At 42.3% G+C, this 17432-nt stretch overlaps 1 protein-coding gene across 2 annotated transcripts in view; it reads right to left on the reverse strand.

The window, feature by feature from the left end:
• SYNPR (synaptoporin) overlaps positions 1–17432 on the reverse strand; it is a 300995-nt gene that overhangs the window by 104786 nt on the left and 178777 nt on the right. For both annotated transcript variants that reach the window (XM_080671519.1, XM_080671520.1), the window contains one exon: positions 5973–6097. In XM_080671519.1, the coding sequence (XP_080527645.1) occupies positions 5973–6097 (125 nt within the window). The remainder of the gene's footprint in view (positions 1–5972; positions 6098–17432) is intronic.

Below are 17432 nucleotides of genomic sequence, written 5' to 3' on the forward strand. Positions count from 1 at the left end.
GTTTTTTTGCAGTAGGCTTGTAGAGCTATGAACTTCCCTCTCAAGACTGCTTTCGCTGTGTCCCATAGATTTTGGATTGTAGTGTTTTCATTGTCATTTGTTGTCATGATGTTTTTTATTTCTTCTTTGATCTCTCTGGTAACCCAGTCATGGTTTAATAGTATGCTGTTTAGTCTCCATGTGTTTGATTTCTTTGGGTTGTTTTTATTGTAGTTGATTTCCTGTTTTATGCCACTGTGGTCTGAGAAGATGCTTGATATGATTTCTATCTTCTTGAATTTGAAGAGACTTTGCCTATGTCCCAATAGATGGTCTATCTTTGAAAATGACCCATGTGCACTTGAGAAGAATGTATATTCTGTGGCTTTGGGGTGAAATGTTCTGAAGATGTCAATTAATTCCATCTGGTCTAGTGAGTCATTTAGGATTGATGTTTCTTTACTGATGTTTTGTTTAGAGCATTTGTCCAATGGTGATAGTGGGGTATTAAAGTCTCCTACTATGATTGTATTGCTGTCAATCTCTCCCTTGATATCCTCCAGGAGTTTTTTTATGTATTTGGGTGCTCCTGTATCGGGTGCATATATGTTTACCAGAGTTATTTCTTCTTGTTGGATTGCTCCCTTTAGTATTATGAAATGGCCTTCCTTATCTCTTGTTATGTCCTTCAGTTTGAGATCTAATTTGTCAGAAATAAGTATTGCTACCCCAGCTTTTTTTTCAGTTCCATTTGCCTGGAAAACCTTTTTCCATCCCTTCACCCTCAGTCTGTGTGCGTCTTTTTTTCTGAGGTGGGTTTCTTGTAGACAGCAGATATGTGGGTCGTGTTTTCTTATCCAATCCGTTACCCTATGTCTTTTGATTGGGGCATTTAATCCATTTACATTTAAAGTTATTATTGATAGGTACTTATTTGTCGCCATTCCTATTCTTTACCCCAGTGTTACTTCTTCGCTTCCTGTTTCTTTCTTTCTTTCTTTTTTTTTTTTTTTTTTTTACAGCAGACCCTTTAGCATTTCTTGCATTGCTGGTTTGGTGGTAATCAATTCCCTTAGTCCTTTTTTGTCTGTGAAGCTCCTGATTTCACCTTCAATTTTGATTGACAGCCTTGCTGGGTACAGTATTCTTGGATTCATACGCTTCCTTTGCATGACTTTGTATATTTCATTCCATTCCCTTCTGGCCTGATGAGTTTCTGTTGAGAAATCAGTTGCTAGTCTGATGGGGGTTCCTTTGTATGTAACTTTCTGTCTCTCTCTTGCTGCTTTTAAGATTCTTACTTTGTCATTGGTGTTTGCCAATTTAATTATAATGTGCCTTGGCGTCGGTCTTTTGGGGTTCATTTTGCTTGGGACTCTGTGAGCTTCTTGGATTTGTGTGGGTTTTTTCTTCCCTATATCAGGGAAATTTTCTGTTATTATTTCTTCAAAGAGGTTTTCTATTCCTTGCTCAGCTTCCTTTCCTTCTGGAACCCCTATTATGCGGATGTTATTTTGTTTCGTGTTGTCCCAAAGTTCCCTTAGACTCTCCTCCTGCCTTTTAATTTTTTTTTCTAGAAGTTGCTCTACTTGGGTATTTTTTTCTATCTTGTCTTCTAGCTCACTGATGCGGTCCTCTGCTTCTTCTAGTCTACTCTTGATGCTTTCTATTGAGTTCTTTACAGCAGCGATGTCATTTTTCATTTCTTCTTGGTTCTTCTTCATTTCCTCTTGGTTCTTGCTCATATTGTCGAATTTGTCTTCCATTCTTTTCAGCCACCTTATGACCATTTCTCTGAATTCTTTTTCTGGAAGGTTGCTTGCCTCCATTTCGTTTACTTCCTTTTCTGGTGATGCCTGCTTTTCTTTCATATGCGGGCTGCTTCTTTGTCTCCCCATGGTCTCTCTTCTCTGGGTGTCTGGTTATGTAGTTCTCTCTCTCCTTTCCGTGGTGGAGTGTAGAGCTCCTCTGAACCCGTGTGCTTGCGCCAATTGGGGAGCGTTGTTCTGGGGCTCGCAGTCGTTCCTTGGGTGCCGCAGTTGTGGATTCTCAGGCTTCCGATAAGCTCCACTTTCCGGATCAAGATGGCGCAGACTCCGCGTCCAAGCCCGCAGCTCCGGGAGGGGACCCAGTCGCAGTAGGTGCTGCCAGGTCAGGGGAACCCCATTTAGCAGTCCCCCACCTCCTTCTGGAATTCAGCTGTCTCCCAACCAGCCAACAAACACTCCTTGTGCGACCCTCAGCTGTTCCTTCTTTCTGCTCCGGGACAAGGCTCTGAACACGTCTGTCTATTCCGCCGCCATTATTCCCTCCTGAGAAATTTTGCTTTCTACTTTTCAGTTCCCTGTGGCCAACCACGGTCGGAAAATATTAAATGGGAAATTCCAGGAATAAATAATTCATAGGCATTAATCTGCGTGCTGCTCTAGGTAGCGCAATGCAATTCCATGCCATCGGTCTCCGTCCTGCTCAAAATGTGAAGCATCACTTTGTCCAGCATCTCCACGCTGTAGATGCTCCCAGCTACCTAGCAGCCAATTTGGTTATTAGATTGACTGCAGCAATATGGCAGTGGCTGTATTCAGGCCAGCCTCACTTTACTCAATAAAGCTTCATTCACCTCAGTTCATCTCATCACATGGGCATTGTATCATCTCACATCCTCACAAGAAGCGGGAGTACAGTGCAACTCACGCAACTTTTATCACACCACGTTGTTATAATCATTCCATTTTATTGTTGTTAATCTCTTACTGTGCCTCAATTAAATCTTGTCATAGGTATTTATGTATAGGAAAAACATAGTATTTATCTCTGAAGTTTCATGCATCCATCGGTGTCTTGGAATGTATCCCCTGAGGATAAGGGAGAACTACTGTAATTGTTTTTGTTCCAATGGCTTGGCATTAGAGTTTATTGTGTTCCTTATGTTTGCAATAAACTGAATAGTTTGAAGCAAATGAATGCTTTTATTTTATTTCAAGATTATGATCAAATCATTGATAATGGCTTATGAAGTTTGAGGAGAAAATAAACTTTTTTATGACTTACCTCACTACCATCTTGCTAACCCAACTTCTTCTGAAACTAATGACTTCAAAATAATCTGCATAAATTCCAGATGCCATTGCTTACCACTCAGATCTTCTCCAACAAGATAATGGCACAACATTTTAAAATGTCCAAATGTATAAGTGAAATTGCACCTCTAGTGAAACCTAGCCTCTTTGGACTGGTATGTGTATTTCTTAGATGGCATTAATTGGACAAACCTGCAAGGCACTCTGTGGGCTGAGTAGGTTCCTGAATAGTAGGCAGTAAATGTTGTATAGTTGTGGTAAGCACAGTGGCAAAAGTTTTCTTGCTTTTTAGAACAGTGGTTTCAATTACTTCTAGGAGATCTAGGGTTCTGAGGAGATTTCATAGGAATAGCACAGCAGGGTAGGGATGGGTGGAGGGTGAGGGAGTGTAATGGGGGAGGGTGCTCTGTGCGTGGCAGGAAGAGGGCTGAGAAAAAATAGCTGGATGCTTCAAGCCCCTTTCTTCCCCTGCTCCAACTTTCTCGATAACTCATTTTTGTTCTCTATGCAAAGCTTTTGAGCAAGGTAATGTTTGGAAGAAAAGTTCTGATACTGGAAAAAAACCCCAATGGTTGATCATCTTTGTTTCAGAACCCAAGTAAAATTCTTTCAAATGAGTGGACCACTATATTTACAGATGGCAATAAACATTTTCATACAATGTCTTCAGTTGCCTTTAATTGTAGTTTGTCCTGGGAAGAAAATGAAGAAGCCCAGTGCTGGAAAGTGTTACCTTGAAGGATCTTTTCAAATGGTACACTTAGCCAGGGATTGCATGAAATTAAATATCACCTTGCCCTCTCTCTACACCCCAACCCAGACTGGCCTCCTGCCTTGACGGGTCTTTTGATTAGTCTCTTCTAGTTTGAGAGACAGACAGAGAGGCCTGTGCTCCATGTTTAGTGACCTGCTCTTTATATCTTAAGGGTTTGACTTTCAAGTCATCTGCTCCTTCCACACCTCTTGGTGAGAAATCAATCTAGAAGGCAATGCAGATCTCACAATTTCATGAGGAATGTTACTAAGCATCCCACCCCAGCCATTGGTGATTCTTATCTCCTATGCTAGATTCCACATGCAGACCAGTGAGCTTGCATTGACTTGGCCTTTCTCCAATGAAGTCAAGGAGCTCATGAAGGACTCCAGTGTCAAGCACTCTTATTCCCCCTTCTATCAGTGCAGGAAGTTCTTCTTACCAAATTGCCAGGGGTTCTTTGTTTAATATTTGCTTAATTTATTTTAATTTGCTTAATTAATTAATCTGAACTTCGGATTCTCTTATTAGTTAGGAGAGTATCTACTTGAGTAGAGGTATTTGCAGTTTTTATCAGCTTTACTCTTAAAAACTATTAAGTACAAACTGTTTGGTATAAATGCCACTTTCCTGTGCTTTGTTGCTTGTGAACTAAGGCACTTTTTTTTGGGATTAGGAAAAGTCCCTGGATCAGTATATTAAGATGTGTTCATGAGATACAAATCTCCCGAGATGCTCAATTAGAAAGGTTTTCTGTGGTCAGACACATTTGGGAAGCACTGTGCTTCTCTCGGTGACTCAAAGCATTAGAAGGGTGAAGTGCTAAGAAGTCTTCTTAAACTTAATTGACTATATAATTTTTAAATTCTCCTTCCCTCCCGCTTGGTCACCCTCCTTCTTTTATTCCTTCCTTAGAAACATGAAGTATCCAGGGCTCCATGGAGAGACTTGGGAAAGTGCTGCACTTGCCCAATTAAGAAAAGTGTTGAGGGTCTATCTTTACCTTTCTCTGCAATTCCAGGGCCAGTGCCGTGTCTGGCTCAATGTGGTTACTCCATACATGTTTGTTAAATTGAAGTAAGCAAGAGAGTGCGTTAATAAGATGCAAACATATTGAGAGTTGTTTTAAAAACATCACACTACTTATCTGGTGCCAAAAATTTGTGAGTAAATTATTTCAAAATTAAATTTAATTAATCCCCACTGGATCTGGATTGGAATCACAACATATCTGATTCAAGACAAGCCCTGGCACATATTTTATGAATAAGGCATTAACTTCAGACTGAATTTATAAAGATATTGAAGAAATTATCTCAAGCTAAGTATAGCAATAGATACATGAGCTCTGGTCTCAACCCAGGTGGGCTCAAACCCTGACTCTGCCATTTACTGGCCGAGGGAATGTGAGCAAACATATCTGTGCTTCAGTTTCCTCATTTTATTTTTATTTTTTATTTTAAATATATTTTATTGATTTTTTACAGAGAAGAAGGGAGAGGGATAGAGAGTTAGAAACATCGATGGGAGAGAAACATCTATCAGCTGCCTCCTGCACACCTCCTACTGGGGATGTGCCCACAACCAAGGTAAGGAATTGAACCTGGGACCTTTCAGTCCGCAGGCGGATGCTCTGTCCACTGAGCCAAACCAGTTAGGGCATCCTCATTTTAAATGGTGATGGTAATTGTGCTCCTCTCAAAGGTCATTGTGATGACCAAATGAACTTAACAGGTAAACAGCAAGTAAAGTGACTGACACATGGAATCTTATTAGATACATTATCAGCCAATATTACATAGTCAATATGAAGTTAGAGATGACATTAATCCTATTTAGAACTTGGGAGGCCTTAAGATGGAAGAAAGGATTGTATAACTGAGGTCTCCATGTTGATAGCCCCCAATACTGGACTACTTGTAGCAGTTTTTTGGAGGAGAATCAGTTCTGGTTTGAAGGTACAACTCACACATCCTCTCAGGATAGTAGAAAGGGGTAGTAGGTGGGCATTTTACTTGTTTGGGTATTTTATGGGCTCAGGCAGAATTCTTTCTGTTTACCCAGAAGTCCCTGGGAGATTGAATTACTTTTTGAGAAACGATGAAAGGAAGATAATGCCCTTTCTGCATGGCCAGCGGGCATGAGCCACCATGCCTTACCTGAATGGGTAGGCAAACGCTATGTCAATGCTGAGGTCACTGTCCGTCTTGTTGACACAGTCCACACTCAGCCGCAGGCCTCCAGAATAGCCACCGCATGTTGCAAATGCAAAGATTGCAAAAAGCTGTGAAGAACAAAATAAAAACTATTAGAGTGATGCTGATCCAATGAGAAATATCAACAGGAGCTTCGTGGTGGATTGAGAGAGGTTATGGTTCTGCTAACGTTTGGTTCAGGCTGGAAGATGAAGACAATGATGGTGGAGAACAGGGAGGTGGCATCTGCAGAAATAGTCTGGCAAGCTGGAGCCACTTCATCTGAGATAAACTGAACACAAGGACAAACGTGTGTTTGAGTGTGTAAAGGCTGCCAGGCCTCAGAAGGTGGAGATATTATTTCACACCAAAGAGTGTGGAAAGCGTTGCACACCATGGGGTTAATGATGGACGCCTCCAGGTGGGAAGAATTTGGGGTGTCCCCTGGCTTTCTTCTTTTTGTTTATCTGTATTTTTCTACAATAAACATGTTTATCTTTGGAAAAAAATAATTATTAAAAAGACATGATCAAAATTTTTTTGTTATGATAGTTTTAATCAAGATAAAGCACGTGAAAACAATGCTTTGCATTATTTTGACAATAACTCATAATCCTATATAATAAAAGCCTAATATGCAAATCAACTGAACGGTGGAACCACTGGCGGAACGACTGGTTGCTATGCCGTGCACTGACCACCAGGGGGCAGACGCTCAACGCAGGAGCTGCCACCAGCTCGCAGGCCCCAGGCCAGCCAAGGCAGGTGCCAGCGGGGGCCCCTTGATCGCCCCACTGTAGAACCACAGAGGGAGGTGACCGGCAGCGGAGGGCGGTGCCGGTGAGCAGGCAGTGCTAGGCCAGCCAAGGTGGGTGCCAATGGGGGCTCCCCCCGATCGCCCCGCAGATCACTGGCCATGCCTAGGGACCCTACCCATGTACGAATTTTGTGCACTGGGCCTCTAGTCCTATATAATAAAAGGCTAATATGCAAATTGACCAAACAGCAGAACGACTGGCCGCTATGATGCACACTGACTATCAGGGGGAAGATGCTCAATGCAGGAGCTGCCCCGATGGTCAGTGCGCTCCCACGGGAGAGCACCACTCAGCCAGAAGCCCTGAGCCAGGCTCACAGCTGGCAAACATAGCAGCAGTGGCAGGAGCCTTTTCCGCCTCCACAGCAGCGCTAAGGCTGTCCAGAGCAGGCTAAGCCATCAGTTGGACATCCCCCGAGGACTCCTGGACTGCAAGAGGGTGCAGGCCTGGCTGAGAGACCCCATGAGTACACGAATCTCATGCACTGGGCCTCTAGTTTATAATAAGAATGGATCTTTTCCAGTTGTTCAGAAAACAAACTCAGTATATGCATTTAAGAGCAATTACCATAATGTATTTATAACTGCAGCTTACTTATGACTTACATCATCAGTTTGTTTTAATCCTTAAAAGCACCAACACCAGAAACACCTTGATCTGTATTTACTGTTGACATGTTTTTGTTTACTGATTTTAAATAGAAAAATATTTTTAATCCCTCTTTCTCTTTACATCTTTAATATAAAGCCTTTTAGAGATATGTTATTGGTGTGTTTTTTCATTATACCCTTCCATTCAGACATTTCATATCACTGCTAGAAAGTATGAAGAAAAAGAAAGGATAGTAAAAGTATTAAGTGAAAAATAGTGAGTTTGGAGACTGTTGAGATGCTCAGGATGATGTTTATATGTAGATTTAAATATAGATTTTTCAATAATACCACTAAAAGCTTTGAGAGCAAAGAAAGATTTGCAGCCTCCCTGGGGGTTTCCTCTAACAAATGCATTAGTTCTTCCATTGCATCTGCCCACTCCATTTCGGTTTGCACTCCACTCCTGCATGTGCCTCAGGTTTAAGTGAGATGCCCGGTCTTCACGTGTGGTGAGGAGACACTCACAGAGCTGGGGCTGAGGTGATGAGCACAGATAATCCACTTGGACCATGTGGGCTATTGCAGAACCCTTTGAGATGTGCACAAATCTTGTGGGGGCTTCTAAGTCATTATGATTTGTACTGAGACAAAAAAAAAAAAAAAAAGAAAAGATTTTTTTTTCCCCCTCAACTTGATAGTTTGACAAAGCTTTCAGTTCCCAATATATAAATCATAAGTCAATCCTTTAGTTGGGTTCAACATTAGCTGTAAAGAGAATAGGAATTTTGAATTAATAAATATTTGAATTTTTCTTATGACCAGAGAATTTTAGAGCTAAAGGGTTGGGGATGAGTAGGTATCTGAGAAGTGCCATTTCAGAGCACCAGGTCTCAGTGTGTGTGAGCCTCATCCCTAACCAATCTATACAACCACCAACCACAGTGAAGCAAGACCCAGGTGCTCCAAGAAAAACTGATCATTTTTGCTTTTACTGCTTTTCTTCCTAGTTTGACTCACTGGTGGACTTGGGAGGTATTCAGAAGCTACTGCAACGCACTCTGCACTCTGGGGATGATGCCCGTGAATGTCAGGGCCACAGGGAATGTCAGGGCCACATGTGCTTACTTCTCATGACCAAGTGCTCCTCTGGCAGCTCTTTGTATTGGTAGGAATAAAAAGGAAGGGAGTTTAATTGTTCAATGCTTAAGCCTAGACTTCATCAGATAATACTGGGTGTCTCAGCCCTTGGTGCCATGTCAGGATGGCACCTCTGGCATGTCTTCCAGAGGTGGGAATGGAGTGGGGGAACCCAAGCCCTGTGGTGTGGCTGTGGAGAAAGCACTCCCTGTCCACGCTTCTTCACCTCAAAACAGGGAAACCCTCTGTCTCCCTGAATCAAGGAGATAATTAAATGAGATGGAGTACGTACTCAAGTGCAGCCCCCTCTCAATTCATGCAGAGATTCATGTGGTATTTACACATGTGTAAGGGTTGTGTGTGTGATTAGTATTATATTCCTCTATTAAAGATGTGGCCCAATAAATAGTATAATGTCTTTCAACTTTTCATGTTTTAAAAATTCCTTGAAATACTGAAGTGTAGTGAGTTAGAGTAGAGGGTAGAAAGACAAATCCTGGTAATTTCAGCACTTAATGGCTAAAAGAAATTGCCCTTACCATTCTGTCTTATTTTAAAGTGCTTTATATATAGTAAGATATTATCAACACCACCATGTAATGAACTTAAGATGGAGTGATAATTATGTATTTAATTAGTTCACAATGTTAAATGTATAGAAGGCAGGCATCAGACTATTGAAACCACATACATCACTGTGGTTTTATTTTTAAATTCTATTGAGTTCTGAGAACAAGACATTGTATGGGAGTTAAATATGATGCCCTTGGGATTTCTGGTTAACTTTCTCCTTTCCCCACAGTCCTCACTGATTAAAGAGAAACCATACTGTGTGACCAATACCAAATTCAATAATATCATGAGGTGAGGATTAAACAGATAATATCTGTACAACACGGCAGAGTCGGGTCCTGCTGAGTGAGGAACATATTACAGGGATGGTTGATTCCGTACTTGGGAATGTGAAATCAACTCCTTCAGAGTATATCAGCCAAGCATGGTCTGATAACTAGAATACATTAAGACCGAGTGGGGAGAGGGAACTGCTAATTCTTTGGGGTCAACATTCTCTTGTTGTTGAATGGAAACCTAGAGTGGAATGGACCTTTGGAAATCCTCCCACCAATTTCCCTGCCCAGTCACCCACCCCAGGTGGTGACATGAGAAGTCCTGGCATCAGCAGACCAGAGCTCAGGTCCAATTCCTGGCCGTCTACACTAGTGAGTTCACTTCTCCACCCTCACCTCTCACATCTGCCAAGTCAGGTCCCAGGTCACACTCACTACTTCATTCAGCACCTGGGTTTTGGTTTGTTTGCTTGTTTTATTTTTTGAGAAGGAGGAAGGGAGAGGAGAGAGAGAGAAACATCAATGTGAGAGAAACATTGATCCATTGCCTCCAGCATGCACCCTTCAGTAGGGCCATTCAGTAGATGTCTAATGGTGGACATACTAGGTGCCAGCTGATCAGAAACAGAAGCATACAAAGGTAGAGAAAAGACAAAGAAGGTACCTGCCCACTATGGAGCTTAATGCTGGATGCAGAACCAAAAAGAGCATACAAATGAAGTAATTACAAACTGTGTTACACATTTTGAGGGGAAGCTCATCTAATAGGGCGTTACACCTGCAGATGTCGCATTTAAATTAAAACTTGAGGCTGAAGGAGGGGGAACTTTGGGAAAAAGGGCTGGGGTGGAGGAAAGTGCTCTGGGCAGAGGGAACAGCATGAGTGAAAGCTGGGGAGGAAAAGCCCAAGAGGTTGAGAATAATAGTATTTATGTCACGTGCCTGTATGTCCATAAAGCAGCAGGGTAGTGGCCTTCCATACATGTTAAAACTCCTACACTGTTGAAGAGGCTGAGAACTAGAGAGGAATGTTCATTTGTCCTGACTCAGCTAAAGCACAGTTAGAACTAGAATCCTGGTCTCCAGATTCCCTGTGTTAGCATTCTTCTAATCTGCTCTAAAACAACAGAAAGAATACTTGTTGGCCATGTGGGCAGAAGGCAGGTCTTAGGCGACCCTGCTAGCGGTTCTCAACCTGTGGGTCGCGACCTGTGGGCCATTGCTGTAGAGCCTAAGACCAACGGAAAACACAGATATTTACATTATGATTCATTAACAGTAGTAAAATTATAGTTATGAAGTAGCAACGAAAATAATTTTATGGTTGGGGTCACCACAACCTTAGGAACTGTATTAAAGGGTCGCGACATTAGAAAGGTTGAAAACCACTGCTCTAAATGGACAGAATTGGCTGGTGAAGACCCTCCTTGCTTGTAGCCTGATTAGAAATACACTCACGTGGATAAGAACAGAAGAATTGCCTTGCATTTTCTGGCTTAATAAGTATCCACAAGTCAAAATCGCCCACAGCAGGAATATCTTTGCACAGTTAATGAAACTAAAGATTTTCCTCTGGAAAGAGGGCAAGCAGCTCCCTCCTTGGAACTGATTGACCCACATAAGGAAAATCAATGAAAGCTGCTATTACTACTTCTGGTTAATTTGCAAGGCATAGTTGAAAGCAAAAGGTTGGAGGAGGACAGGCAATCAAGCTGATTAATGGCTCTCCTAGGAACCTGTGGTCTGTAGTGATGTCAAGGAGGGGTCATCTTCCAAGGCCTGATACACCACCTCAGGCATGAAAGATGTCTTAGAACAGTGGTTGGCAAACTGTGGCTCGCGAGCCACATGCGGCTCTTGGGCCCCTTGAGTGTGGCTCTTCCACAAAATACCACGGCCTGGGCGAGTCTATTTTGAAAAAGTGACGTTAGAAGAAGTTTAAAAAATTTGGCTCTCAAAAGAAATTTCAATTGTTGTACTGTTGATATTTGGCTCTGTTGACTAATGAGTTTGCCGACCACTGTCTTAGAATAAGTAAGTGGGAGTAAGGAGACTGGTTACAAAAGGTATTGGGAGATTGGGACCAAGTACTGGTACTCATATTACCACCAAGCAGTGTGTGCTGACAATCAGATATCCAGAGAGCAAAGCTTTTATTTATAGCATTTACCAATTGCCATGGTGTAAATATACTCACCATGGCCAATTCTCAACATAATACTTCTGAACCTTGATTGGGAAGAGAGCTGCACAATCCACTGGGTTCCAACACACTACTGCCACCAGGGGACTTTCCCTGACTCTCCCCTGTGGACAAGAACCCTGGGCTATTTCATTGAGTCACTCCTATTATGTCATACTAGAGGCCCAGGGCATGAAATTCCTGCATGGGGGGGGCGGGGTCCCCCTCAGTCCAGCATGCACCCTTTCCAATCCGGGACCCCTTGGGGGATGTCCGACTGCCAGTTTAGTCCCGATCCTAAACCAGCAGTCGGACATCCCTCTCACAATCCTGGACCGCTGGCTCCTAATTTCTCACCTGCCTGCCTACCTGGTTGCCCCTAACTGTCCACCCCCCCACCCCCATCACCCCTCACTGCCTCTGTGTGCCGGCCTGATCACCTCTAACTGCCTCCCCTGCCGGCCTGGTCACCCCTAACTGCCCCCCGCTGCCAGCCAGGTTGCCCCCAACTGCCCCCCCAACCAGCCTGGTCACCCTCAACTGCCCCCCCCCTGCTGGCCTGGTTGCCCCCAACTGCCCCCCCCGCCAGCCTGGTCACCCCCAACTGCCCCCCTGCTGGCCTGGTTGCACCCAAGTGCCCTCCCCTGCTGGCCTGGTTGCCCACACTGCCTGCTTGTTCAGTCATTTGGTCATCCCTCACTAACCCCCCTGCTGGCCTGGTCATAGGCAGCCATCTTATGAGGGTGTGAGGGTCAATTTGCATATTACCTCTTTATTATATAGGATACTCACCTTGAGGTACAATTATTCATTCATTGACCCCTTTACCCACTCAATCCCTCATTCACTTCTTTATTGTAGCAGAGGTTGTTGATGTTTCGCCTAAACCCCCTTGCTCACCCTAGAGGCCACCTGCAGCCTTAGGAGGACAGTCCTTATACACACCAAAGAGTCTCCCTTTAAACACCCGAGTCTCTTTACTGAGGGCTTTCTCAGGGAGCAGGAATGTGCTCAGCCTGTGACTGAGGCATCAGGGAAGTTCCTGGGAGTTAAGTCCATGGCAGCTTCCAACTAATGTGTCATGAAAATTGGTGGATAAAACTCCAGTGCCCTGGCACCTATATGGGGAAATTTTCAGGTGTGTTCAATAGTTTCTCATAGGATTCCCCCGAGGTTGAGCAACAGTTGCCTGCAGCAACATCTGCTCATTTACATGCTTTTGTTTGGCTTCCCTTCTTTCTCTGTCCCATTTCTCCACTCAGGGTCGTGCTTCCTGGCATCGCCTCTCCAATATAGCTCTTGAGCCAAAGTTCTCATCTCAGGATCTGCTTTTGGAAAATCCATCTGAGATAGTTATTGAACATTGACCGACTACCTGTTACTTTGCAGGCATTGCAATGGGCTTTAAGATATATTTATAAAGGTAGCAGTATCTATCTCCTTATCTCACCTCTCTCAGCATCTAACTTAACTAGTAGCACACTCTCAGCTCTTTCTAAATAAGCTGCTTTCCTTGTAAATAGGAAGTCTTCTTTGACTACACTGTCTTGAGTGGGCCCTCTGACTCCAGCCCACCCCTACTCTGGTCCCATTATTTCCTGATGTGTTGGGGGTTTTTTTGTGTTTTTTTGTTCTGTTTTGTTTTGTTTTTACATGAGCAGACTTCCTAATATCTCTATTTGTTTGGCATTATTTCTTCTCCTGTTTGTTTTGTTTGACCACTTCCCTGAAGAAAGGTAATACTCTTGTCTTTGTTTCTTGCTGACTCTGTCATTATGTGCAGTGCTCGGTATGAGGTAGGTGTTCCCTAAATACTTGTTGACTAAATAAATAAATACATCCTTCCCACACCTCCAAGGAACTTGCTGTCTATTTGGGGATACAGACAAGTGAATGAACAGGCAGTAATTGGAGCATGTTAGAGGAAAACATGGTACATATTTGTAGAGGATTAGAGGAGACATGAAGAATAGGTGTCTGGAGAAATGGATAGCTAAGCAGAAACCAGGAAAGCATGTAGGTTCTATCCAGGTAAGAGGGAGAAGAAGAGTATTCTAAGCAGAGAGAGTAGCAAGTCAAGTTATACTCAAATAAACAAGTAAGGCACATTTGGACTATGCAGTTAGTATCACTGAAGCAGACATCTGTAGGGTAGAAAGAAGGGAGTGACTGCTCAAGATGCAGGCAGGGATCCATCAGGTATGGTCTAAACTACGGCCCCTGTGCCATATCCAGCCACATCCAATCATCTATGGCTGCTTTCATGCCACACAAAGCCAAGCATATTTACTGTCTGCCCCTTACAGAAAGTTTCTCAATGTGAAGAAACCTGGGTCTCATGGAGGCACTGAATTTTCAGCAGGGGAGGGGCAAGACCAAATACTAGTATGTATTTCAGAAAGGTCACACTAGTTGCAGTGGAGAATGGACTGAGAGGAGGGGTGCGAGATACTGGAAGATGACCAAGTGTCTGACTTCCCCAGATGGTCTGCAAACATTTTGCCAACACGACCACATCTCAGGTATCTTTGTGTTCTCAAAACATCATAGGTGATTCGTAAATTTTAATCAAGTAAATGAATATAGGGTGGGGCAAACTTAGTTTACAGTTGACCTCATAGAAAATAATACAATAATTAATAAATGATAATACAAGAATAAACTCTGTGTTTAGCATACTCAAAATTGTAAATCTATTTTTGCCACACCTGCATATGCATGAAGATGAGATGAAATGCTTGGAAAAGTATATTCTGGCTCTGGAGAACAAAATAAAAAACATTGTGTGATAGTGATGATGATGATGATGATGATGATGATGATGATGATAGTAATAATAAACAACCGCATTTGGTTTTCTGTACCACTCTCTTCAGTAAGTACATTATTTACATGAACTCAATCTTCTCAACACTCCCTTAAAACATAAACACATCCCCTTGTTTTACAATTGAGGAAACTGAATTCAAACAGCATGCCAAGGTCACAGGGTTTATTAGTACATAAAGTAGTCATGGTTCGAACACGGATCTGCCTTTCTCTGAAGTTTATCTTCCTTATTCCCAACTCTCCCTGGGCTGTGAAGGGGTCCCTCTTGGCTGCAGCATGTTATGGAAAGACTAATACAGAAACACCAATCATGGGCTTGTTAAGGTTTCTCTGTCACATCAATGCTCCGAAAGCCAGGTGAGCACTAACTGAAGCATCTGTAAGACAAAGCCCTGATCTTAACTGGATGTTAGTGGCAGCTTTTGTATTTTGCATCAGCAACACAAGCCTTTACTCTGCAGCCTCACAGGCCTTCGGGGTGGGGGGAGTTAGGGTCTGACATGATAGGAACATTGAAAGAGCCTGATGTAAATTGGTTATGCCAATTACACGTGACAAGTCCCTCCTGTCAGCCACTCACAGTGGGGATGGGGTGGCTTTCTCATTTTCAGACATCTCAAACATTCAACAGTTTATAGGCTAAAGAGACCCAGTTTCCGTCCTTTACCTCCTGTGATGAGTCCCCTTGTCCCTTCTCCTTGTATGACTTGCTTGGGGCTGATGAACCATTTGTCCTCAGCTCCCCTGAAGGCCATTTCTGGAAGCACGGTTGTTTATAGATGCTGATTACCTCAATTATCCCCAGAAAAGTGAGGAATACCTCCTGTCAGGATATTTTCTGGTGCAGAAAGAGTTTTTTATTAACTGTGGCTTCCCTCATACCCCACTTACTCCCTAGGAGGCCCCCAGCTGACTGACAAACACCCCTAAAACTTAATGTTCCATTTCTACTCATCTTTGTCCAATTCTTCTCTCCCTTAGTGTTTCTGCTCCTGCTGATAATTGGATTTTTCCAAGGAAATTGACCAAGCACCTTCTTGGCCATCAGTTTATGGTTATTGCAACACTGACCCAGAAGGCTTTGTGAACAATCTTATAAAACCTGGGGTGGGACCTTCATGTGAAGATTTAAAACTGCAAGTTGTCCCTGGAAGGCAATAGAATTGTATCTGATTGGGAACCACTGAAAACCATTGTCCAAAGCTCTCCCCATAGAGCCGTGTGTTTTTTCCTGTCATTGTATATACCTATCTGTGTTCTTAACTAGCGCCAGTGCCCTCCACACTGCATTCCATCTCCTGCTGCCTGTTAAAACTGGGATACTGTGCTCTTCTGTCTGCCTGATGATTTGTGTGAAATCTTCCCAGACAAAAGCAGCCTTACAGAATTGGTACTTCACCCCATCACCTGAGGAATTCTAACCAAGCACAGCAGAAAAAGAATTCCAATTACTTACATAACAAAAGTTCCATTTTCATTTTCTTAAACCTGCAGCTTGGAGATGGAAAGCTTGACCTACAGTGGCTTGAATAAGGGGTTTGTGCTTCATACACACCGAGAACCAAGTGGCTACTGGTATTGATGATGACTAGGCCACCATCTCTTTGGTCATTATGGTCTTTGCCTCATAGTCACAAAAGGGCTGCTGTGTCCATGGACACCCTTAGCTGGCATGGGAGGCTGGGAAGTAAACATTCGGCTTTCCTAGGCTTTATAGGGGAGGTAGGCAAGAGCACAAGTCCCAGGAATGATTGTTGAGTCACTCAGTCCCCAAAGTGCCACAGACACTTGTGGGAGAAAGGGGCAGATGTGAAATAAGCATCCATGACATTTTATAAAGTCAAGACAGGGTCACCAAGCCCATTCAATATCTGGCCATTTCCTTTTCCCTGGAGAGTACCTAGAAACTCCTGTGCCTTAACACTTGTCCATAAATTGAAATGTAAATTTCTGCTCAAATTTTATTTTCCAGCATAAGCCTGACACAAATCTTTAAAGTAAAATGCATGGTTGAAATAATACAAATAGCCTAACTGGTGTGGCTCCATGCTTGAGCATCGACCTATGAACCAGGAGGTCAAGGTTCGATTCCTGGTCAGGGCACATGCCCCGGTTGTGGGCTTGATCCCCAGTACAGATGCAGGAGCAGCCGATCAATGATTTTCCCTCATCATTGATGTTTCTCTCTCTCTCTTACTCTCTGAAATCAATAAAAAAAATATTTAAAAAACAAATAGTAAAAATAAATTTATAACAATCTTCATGTCTATAGAAAATATAGAGTAATCAAATGAATTCTGAGGTAACCAATGGAATATTATACAACAGTTAAAAAATAAATAGCAATCTAGAAAGTTGTAATCTTTTACAAAGCAAAAAAAAAAAAAAAAAAAAAAGCAAATTGCCAAGTATCACATACATGCATTGCATTTCTGTAAAAGGAATATTTATACATATATATATAAACACATTTTTTTATAGACTTGAAAAGGTCTACAGAGGTAGCATTGAAAAATTATCAGTTATTATGATCAAAGAAAAAACTTTCCAGGCAGAATCTCAGTTTATAATTATTTTCTATATTATTTCAATTCCTTCCAGTAAGCATGAATAACTTAAAAGAAGTTTTCTTAAAATTGCCAATTTAGACAACCTCTGAGTGACTTGAGCAAAGTAAATTCAGGCCTGCCAATAAATGGTGTGCTGTTTTTAACTTTCTTTTGGATAAAATATGTAAAATCAAAGAAACCCCACTCACTTCCAGAATCATCTTCAATAGTATCTTTGAATTACTTATATTTGCAGAGAATGTAAACAGAGTAATATTTTTTGCCCTGCTTATTTATTAAAGTATTTTGGCAAAATCACTCTTTAGAATCAAGGTAAAAATATTTCACAATATGCCATGGCACATGTGTCAATCATAAGTTGAGTAAAAAGTATGACTAATCTTTCATCAGATTCAATGACAGTAACTTTTTAAAGGAATCAGCTCCAACTCTCAATTCTCCTATCTG

Source organism: Plecotus auritus (genome assembly GCF_963455305.1).
Source record: "Plecotus auritus genome assembly, chromosome: 6".
Lineage (NCBI taxonomy): Eukaryota > Metazoa > Chordata > Mammalia > Chiroptera > Vespertilionidae > Plecotus > Plecotus auritus.